Here is an 8,971-nt window from a genome sequence, read left to right as displayed (position 1 = left end):
AATGCAGCATGTATCTTGATTATCTTATCACAGCAGATTTAAATCCTCCACAGAAAGATAGAGAAATATTCCTCCGTTTAACAAAAACTGATACTATTGCTGGAAATTAATTATTTAAATTCATATTTCATTATAACTCCAAAGTCTTTTTTTCAGCAAACGTTGAGTACCTCAATTGTCCAACTTCACCTCCCTAGGGACTTGCATGTTGCATGTGATGAGCAAAGCATGAACACTGTCACGGTTCAGACAGACGACCAGAGGACCACAATTGCGTCACACCAGAAAGTTTATTAAACTTAAGGAAAAGGGAAGTAGGGAGTGAGTGAAGGCTCCAGGGGTTACTGGGAATAACCGGTTCCGGCCAATGCGCTGGGTCTGTGTGCCCCCAGTGGCAGCGGCGCGCCCTATGACGACGGTGGTGGGTGGTCCGAAGTCCTGGGGGAACACAGACACAACGGGCGGATGAAACAAGGCAGAAGTACAGTTCAAGGGAGATCCAAATAAGTAGTAGCAAGGCAGAAGGCTGGTCAGAGTTACAGGGATCGAAGAGTAGTCAGGAGTCAAGTACGGCAGAAAGCAGGTCTGGTTCTCTGGGGCAGAAGAGTATCAAGATTCAGGCAGGTCCAGGGTCACAAAACAAGAGTGAGCCAGAAGCACGAGCAAACAGGTTCGGTGTGCGCTTTGCAGACGATCTGACAAAGGAGAGCTGAAAGACAGGGCTTTAAATACTGGGAGAGGTTAGTGGGTAATACAGCGCAGCTGGCAGAGTAATTAGAGCAGAGCAGAGCAGGGACAGGTGGAGCTAGTTAGGCTGAGTAGAGAGAGTGGTGAGCAGAGTGGAAAATAGTGGAAACCAACCAAGGTGGTAACCGGTGGAGGAGAGGGCTCATGACAGAACCCCCAAGGGACGCCCCAGAAGTCCCAAGAGCAACACCACGCCGGGCGGGAGGAGGGAGCCGGAGGAGGGCTAGGAACTCCTCCTAACGGTCCGAGTGAACGCCCCTCATCCCTCGGAGGAAGCCGGAGGGTCGCGGGTCGGGAGATGGGACAGGTCCAAAAGACAGGGTCAGGCACAGGACGGGAAGCTGGGCGGGCAGGACGGTTAGGGGACCCCTCTGGGGCGGCCCCCACAGGATTGCAGGTTGATCAGGATGCCGTTGGTGGAAGGCGTGATGAGAGTCCCTATCCACAATCCGACTAGCTGGCACCCAGGTCCTTTCCTCAGGTCCATAGCCCTCCCAGTCAATGAGGTACTGGAGGCCCCTACCCCTCCCGTCTGGACCCGAAGCAGGCGGGTGGACGGCAGTAAACCAGACCACCATCGACGAGCCGTGGAGGAGGAGGACAAGGCGCAGCAGGGACCAGCGGACTCTCATGAATGGGCTTAATCTTAGACACATGGAAAGTGGGGTGCACCCTCATGGAATTAGGCAGTTGGAGCGGACAGCAGTTGGGCTAATCACTCTTATGATAGGGAATGGGCCAAGGAACCGAGGTGCCAGCTTTTGCTGACTCCACCCTGAGTGGCAGGTTCTTCGATGACAACCACACCCCTTTGACCAACATGGTAGGTGGGAGCAGGAATTCTCCGGCGGGTTGGCCCCGTAGTGTAGCTGGCAACGGATCTGAGGAGTGTGGCTCGGGCTTGTGACCAGGTGCGGCGACATCGGCGGGCAAAAGCAAGTGCAGATGGGCAAGTAACCTCCCCTTCCTGGCTGGCAAATAGAGGAGGCTGGTATCCATAAACACATTGGAAGGGGACATACCGATGGCAGAGCAGGTCAGAGAATTGTGTGCGCACTCTACCCATGTCAATTGCTGCGACCAGGAGTGGGGGTTAGCGTGAGGTCATGCATCGCAGTGCCTTCTCGAGCTCCCTGATTTGCCCGCTCTGACTGCCCATTGATTGGGGATGGAATCCGGGAAGTCAGACTGACTGTGGCTCCCAGCAGGTGACAGAACTCCTTCCAAAAAAGGAGGAGGAGAATTGTGGGCCACGGTCAGAAACTACATCCTTTGGCAATCCGTGGATCCGAAGAGGCGTGTTCCAGGACCACCTGGGCGGTCTCCCTTGGCGGTTGGGAGCTTGGGGAGGGGAAGTGTGCCATCTTGCTGAATCGGGTCAACTATGGTGAGAATGACGGTCATGCCACTTGAAGGGCAGCCCCGTGACAAAGTCAAGGGCGATGTGAGACCAGGGACGTCTGGGCACAGGCAGGGGCTGCAGCAATCCGGCTGGGGGCTGGCAGGACGACTTGTGTTGGTTGCAGATGGGGCAGGCTTGGACGAATTCCCGTACATCCCTTCTCAGAGAGGGCCACCAGAACCTCTGGGGCAGCAGGTTGTAAGATGCTTGGGTGGAGCCAGGGTGACAAGCTAGGCGGGAGTCATGTCCCCACTGAATGACCTGGGACCTCAGGTTTTGGGGACAAAAAGGCGGTCAGCTGGGCAAGCGCTGGGACCTGGCTGGTTACGGAGAGCTTCCAGCACCTGTTCCTCAACAGCCCAGGTCAGAGCTGCTACGATGCAGGGACTTGGCAGAATCGACACAGGATCCTTGGAGGTGTCATCCTTCTGGAATTGACGGAGAGGGCGCCTGGCTTGGTGTTGCGTGATCCAGGCCGGTATGACAGAGTGAAATTAAACCTGGTGAAGAACAGGGCCCAGCGGGACTGCCTGGAGTTCAACCGTTTGGCCGTGCGGATGTACTCCAAGTTCTTATGATCGGGTCCAAACGAGAAATGGAATGGTGGACCCCTCCAGCCAGTGACGCCACTCCTCCAAGGCAAGCTTCACAGCCAGCAGCTCGGTTCCCTATGTCGTAATTGCACTCAGAGGGGGACAACCGACGTGAGAAAAAGGCACAGGGATGGAGCTTCCTATCCTCCGCAGCCCACTGAGAAATCACAGCACCAACTCCCACATCCGAGGGGCGCCCACCTCCACAATGAATTGCCGGTCCACATCAGGCATCTGGAGGATGGGGCCAGGGAGGTGAACCTACCTTGAGGGTACTGAAGGCTTTGTCGGGCTGCTGGGGTCCAGGTGAAGGGTTGCTTGGTGCTGGTTAGAGCAGTGAGAGGGGCAGCAATGGTACTGTAGTTCGGATAAACTTTCTATAGAAGTTAGCAAACCCCAGAAACTGTTGCAGCTTTCTTTCTGTTCTCTGAACTGGCCATGAAGTGACTGCTGATATTTTGGCAGGATCCATCTGGATACTTCCTCTGCCACTATGTACCCCAGGAAGGCCACTGTCTTGACGTGAAACTCATTTCTCTGCCTTGGCGTGAGAGGGAATTCTCCAGGAGACGATGAAGGACTTGCTGGACATGGATGGTGTGTTCAGACAGGTTTCTGGAGTAGATTAGATGTCATCCAGGTAAACGAAGACAAACTTGTTTAACATGTCCCGCAGCACATCATTCACTAGAGACTGGAACACAGCAGGAGCATTGGTGAGGCCAAAAGGCATAACCAGATAATGTAGTGGCCTGTTGGTGTATTGAATGCGGTTTTCCATTCATCTCCCTCCCGGATCCGCACTCAGGTGGTAAGCGTTTCTGAGATCCAACTTGGTAAAACAGTGGCTCCCTGGAGCAACTCAAAGGCAGAGGTGAGCAGAGGCAGAGGGTAACGGTTCTTCACTGTGATGTGGATTTGAGTCCCCTGTAGTCGATGCAGGGGCTGAAAAGAGATCGCCCTTCCCCCCCACAAAGAAGAAGCCAGCACCAGCAGGAGATGAAGATGGGCGGATTAATCCCGCGGACAGAGAGCGTTGATGTAGTCCTCCATGGACTTTCTTTTCAGGAGCAGACAACGAATAAAGACGGCCCTTTGGAGGGGGGCCGTTCCAGGAGGAGGTCGATGGCACAGTGCATTTCGATGCCGGTGAGGGGGGCAGAATGTGGCTCTTGCTTTGTTAAACACTTCTCTGAGACCATGGTAGCATTCTGGGACATTGGAGAGGTCAGGGGCGGAGTTAGTGGGTACTGGCCGAGGGTAGGCGCTGGCAGCAAGCAGGCGGGTCGGGTGGCAGTCCTCTCCCCACTCCCTGATCACCCAGTGGGAGCTGAGGGTTGTGCCGGGCGAGCCATGGGTAAACAGGATGAGGGGTTGGCCTTGAGAAGGGAGCAGGTGAAACTGGATAGTTTCTTGATGGTTTCCGACAGACCCATCGAGACCGGGGGCGTGACATGAGTGACGATCGAGTAAGTGTCCGCCCAGTGCCGGGCAGGAATAGGGAGGTGTCAAGCGGTGGTTCTCCAGTCCCAGTTGGCGTGCCAGCTTGATGTCCATTATGTTGGCTTCGGCGCCAGAATCCACCAGAGCAGCCAGGGTGTGAGTTGAGTCAGAGAGGCGGAGGTGAACCTGCAGCAGGGGTTAAGGGATTGGGAGGACTGGATGGTCATTGAGCTCAACGGACTCTCCCCTATGCCCGGTGAGCTTCGGCCTTTAAAAAGGGCAGGTTACCACACGATGTCCATCACCTCCCACAATAGAGGCAGAGGTTTGAGGTGAAGCCAGCCTGGCTCTGCAGGAAGTGAGAGGCTCGCCCAATCTCCATGGGCTCAGACTGGTCAAGCTGACTTGGGTGAGTGGCAGTAGATGACAGGAGCCCAGTCGGATCTCTCTCTCCCATCGCCGGTAGTTGGTGGACCTTGGCCCCCTCTCACGGCACGACGGTCTGTATCCTTCTGTCGATCCGACAGTCAGTGCGATGGCTTCATCAAGAGTGGAAGGCAGTTCATGGGAGACCAACTCGTCCTTGATATAGTTGGCCAAGCTATGGAAGAACGCTATCCACCAGCGATGGTGTGTTCCAAGAACCCGTCTTGCCAGGGTTCGGAAGTCGATGGAATGGTCTGCGACGTACGTCTGCCTTGTCGAATACTGAACAGTTCAGAGGCAGCCTCCCCGGTTGGTGAATCCAGGTTAAACACCTTCAGCATCTCCTCAGCAAACAGGTGAAGGTTGTACATGTCGCGGGGTTTGACGTTAGAACTCTGCTGTTCCCAGAGTCGAAGCTCGGCCCGTCAGGTGAGTGATGGCATACCCAACTTTGGCCCCTTCCGTGGCGAAGGTCCTTGGCTGCAAGGAGAACTGTCGCAGCTAGTCAGGAAATGGCCGGACCTGGGATTGAATCGCCGTTGAACCTTCCGGGGTTTCCAATCTTGGGTTCGAGCAGCGGCTGCAATGAGAACCGGGGCAGGTAACTTCGGGGGCAGGGCTGGTGGGCAGACTGCCTGGAACTGGGCCGGTGGGCGGGTGGCTGGGTAAGGTTGGTGAGGAGTTGGATGATCATGGCGAGTTGTTGTTGCTGCTGGAACTGCTGCTGGTGCTGCTGGAACTGCTGATGCTGTTGGTGGCCACCTGAAGCAGGGGAGGTGATAAATGCCGCTTGTCTTGGGCTAACCCTCTCTCAGTGTGTTCCAGGCGTTGCATGGCGGTGGGTTGCTCCAGGTTGGTCGGTTTCCATGTCGGGGAAGTGTGGCGCTGAGTCCATGATGGTCAGATCGCGACTGGTCGCGGTTCAGACAGGCGACCAGAGGACCACAGTGCGTCACACCAGAAGTTTATTTGAAAAGGGAAAGTAGGGGAGGGAGTGAAGGCTCCAGGGGTTACTGGGAATAACGGATTCCGTCCAATGCTGGCTGGTCTGTGTGCCCCAGTGGCTTGTGTCGTCCCCAGACGAGCGGTGGTGGGTGGTCCAGGAAGTCCTGGGGGGGAAACACAGACACAACGGGCGGATGAAACAAGGCAGAAGTACAGTTCATGGGAGATCCAAATTGTGAGTAGCAAGGCAGAAGGCTGGTCAGAGTTACGGGGATCGAAGAGTAGTCAGTGAGTGGATTACACAGAAAAGCAGGTCTGGTTCTCTGGGGCAGAAGAGTATCCAAGATTCAGGCAGGTCCAGGGTCACAAAAAACAAGAGTGAGCCAGAAGCACCGCAGCAAACAGGTTCGGGGTGTGCGCTTTGCAGACGATCGAGGGGCTCATGACAGAACACAGTATAATTTTGAACACATCATTTTATTCAATAGTAAAAAAAAAATAGTTTAATGTTCAACCTTAGTGATTTCTACAGAAGTTTATGTTGCGTCCCTCTATGTCACTGGAGGGTGCACAAAATCTAAATGCCCTCCTTATCTTCTGAAGAAAGCCTTTCAGTCCCTTCTTCTTGGTGGACTTGACTCTCTCTGACAAAAGAAGTAGATGCAGAGTTTAGATCACTTATAATGCATGTAAAATACAGTAAAATGATGTGCTATATGGATGCCTGATACTTACCAGATGGCAGTGCAGCTTGATTCTGGTCATTTGAGTCATTTGATGTTACAGTCAATGCAGTGTCTTGAGTACACTAAGAACAAAAATGAAATCAAGGCATGGTTAATGTCATAACCAAAACCACATAACCATAAATACAAGGAATCTAAGTAACATATTAACTAATTTTGAAGACCTTTTAGAAAGGTATAGTACCTGATGATGTTTTTCAATATCTTGAGCCTCATCCTCCATTTCCCTATATGGAACTTCTGAGCACATTTCAGGTGACATTTCAAGACACCCAGGTGGGGGCTGTGCTACAGGTGGGGCATCTGGAAGAAACAACCCAGGAGGAGACTTCACTGCAGGTGATGCCTCAGGTAGAACAAACTCAGGAGGTGGTCGGACTGCAGCTAAGGCATCTGGTACTGTAAATCCAGGAGGCAGTCGAACTGCAGCTGAAGTATCACGTAGAGTAAATCCAGGTGATGGCTTCGCTACCAGTGTGGTGTTAGAAAGCGGAAGCCCTGGAGGTGGCCGTACTGAAGGTGTTGTGATAGGCACAGCAAACCCAGGTGGTGGCTTTACCACAGGTGATGTGACAGGTAGAGAGAACCCTGGAGGTTGCTCAACTGCAGCTGAGATGTCAGGAAGCGTAAACCCTGAAGGTGGCCACACTGGACATGAGGCGTCGGGCAGAGGGAACTTGGGTGGTGGCTTCACTATAGGTGAAGCAAATCCAGGAGGTGGCTTCACTGTGGCTGAGGCATTAGAATGAGCAAACTGTTGAGGTGGACGCACACCAGCAGTTGATGCAATAAGTAGGTCAAAACCAGGAGGTGGCTTCACAGCAGGTAAGACATCAGCCAGCACAGTCCCACGAGGTGGTCGCACTGCAGGTGTTGTTTTAGGCAGCGTAAACCCTGGGGGTAGTCTGACTGCAGGTGAGGCGTCAGGAATAGAAAACCCTGGAGGTGACTTCACTATAGGTGAAGGGTCAGGCAGAGCAGACCGAGCAGGTGGTCGCACTGCAGGTGATGTCTTAGGCAGAATAAATCCTGGGGGTGGTCTGACTGCAGGTGAGGCGTCCTGTCCAGTAAAACCAGGAGGTGGCTCCACTGCAGGTGAGACATCAGCCAGCGCAAACCCAGGAGGTGGTCGCACTGCAGGTGTTGTTTCAGGCAGATTGAACCCAGGGGGTGGCCTAACTGCAGGGCATGCATTAGGTAGAGCAAAACCTGGAGGAGGCTTCACTGCAGGTGATGCTTGAAGTAGAGTGAATCTAGGAGGTGGCTTCACTGCTGTGTCAGGTACAGTAAAACCCAGAGGTGGCTTCACTACAGGTGATGCGTACAGTACAGCATAACCAGGAGGAGGCTTCACTACAGGTGATGCGTAGGGTACAGCAAAACCAGGAGGAGGCTTCACAACAGGTGATGTGTACGGCACAGCAAAACCAGGAGGTGGCTTCACTGCAGGTGATGCTTGAGGTAGAGCAAAACCAGGTGGTGGCTTCACTGTGGCTGAGGCGTCAGGTAGAGCAAACCCAGGTGGAGGCTTCACTACAGGTGATGCGTCAGGTAAACAGAATCCAGGAGGTGGCTTCATTGTGGCTTCAGGTACAGTAAAACCCAGAGGTGGTTTCACTACAGGTGATGTTTTAGGCAGAGCGAGCCCTAGGGGTGGTCTAACTACAGGTGATGCGTCAGGTGTAGAGAACCCTGGAGGTGGCAGTAGTGAACTTGAAGTAGGTGCCTCCTTATGTTCCTCACATGAGATGTTATAACACAGTTTCACATAATCCCGCAGAGTTGTAATAATCATGGTACTGATCATATAGCTCTGATGTTTATCCATCACTAATGTATGCAATTGCTCCTGGACTTCATACAAAGGGAAGGACTCTATATACTGATTGTAAACCATGTCACCTAGCTGTACGATCGTATCTGATGAGAGTTCTTTGAGGTGACAGGCAAGAGAAAGTGTTTCCTGGGATTGGAAAAGTGTCACTTCGGTGAGGAAACGAATCTGGTCCACCAGTAGAAGGCATAGTATCAGGTCTTCCTTATCTTTCATAGTCACTGGGACAAGGACATGGACAAATCTGGCCACTACACCACATACGACATTTTCAAGGTGAGGGCAAGGTGGCAGCAAAACTGGTGGTGTGTCCATTTTCCTATTACGGCATACCATCTCATGTTGAAGAGACACCAGACGACCAATGTCTCTGGACACCATCCTGTTCTTAATGGATAATGCCTCCATGAGAGATTTCATGTTGCAATACATTGTCAATAGGTCCTTACAGATGGTGTTCACCATACAAATTACCTCATTCATGTTGAAATAACAATTCACTTTACTTTTCTTCTTGGTGACTTTCACACCAGAAAGGGACAGTCTGTCAATCACATGCTCTGCCAGTGGCCAATTATAGGCTTCAAATGTAAATTCTTTGTCCTTCACTGAGTATATCTGCATCAACACCAGTTTCAAGACTGAAGTCACTGTCTCCATGTGAATCACCAGCTTCTGAGCAGCAGTAGGTGAAATCTTCTGGTCACTAGCGATCAGGAACAGTCGCAAGAAGGATGGTGGTGCTGAAGGCCTTTGAAAAGACCTCTGAAAAAGTTCAATGATGGAAGCCATTACGGTCTCATTGCCAGTGCTCAAAAACTTTTTCATGTCGTCA

At 52.5% G+C, this 8,971-nt stretch overlaps 1 protein-coding gene across 1 annotated transcript; it reads right to left on the bottom strand.

Annotated features, from left to right (window-relative positions):
- Positions 1-6,072: 6,072 nt before the first annotated feature.
- On the bottom strand, positions 6,073-8,967 carry LOC125285464 (proline-rich extensin-like protein EPR1). Its single transcript, XM_048229920.1, has 3 exons — positions 6,487-8,967; positions 6,292-6,364; positions 6,073-6,200 (listed from the first exon to the last, which is right to left on the bottom strand). The coding sequence occupies exons 1-3, from the start codon at positions 8,962-8,964 to the stop codon at positions 6,073-6,075; spliced, it is 2,679 nt and encodes an 892-aa protein (XP_048085877.1). The 5' UTR covers positions 8,965-8,967.
- Between the last annotated feature and the right edge of the window lie 4 nt (positions 8,968-8,971).

Source organism: Alosa alosa, chromosome 20 (genome assembly GCF_017589495.1).
Source record: "Alosa alosa isolate M-15738 ecotype Scorff River chromosome 20, AALO_Geno_1.1, whole genome shotgun sequence".
NCBI classification, from domain to species: Eukaryota; Metazoa; Chordata; class Actinopteri; order Clupeiformes; family Clupeidae; genus Alosa; species Alosa alosa.
This window is presented reverse-complemented; position numbering and strand designations above follow the sequence as displayed.

Excerpts from the sequence above, each read along its gene's own strand:
- LOC125285464 (XM_048229920.1), bottom strand. The coding sequence starts at position 8,964 with ATGAAAAAGTTTTTGAGCACTGGCAATGAGACCGTAATGGCTTCCATC. Across the intron at positions 6,365-6,486 it reads ATATTGAAAAACATCATCAG|TGTACTCAAGACACTGCATT; the intron begins GTACTATACCTT and ends TTTTGTTCTTAG. Across the intron at positions 6,201-6,291 it reads TCAAGCTGCACTGCCATCTG|AGAGAGTCAAGTCCACCAAG; the intron begins GTAAGTATCAGG and ends TTCTTTTGTCAG.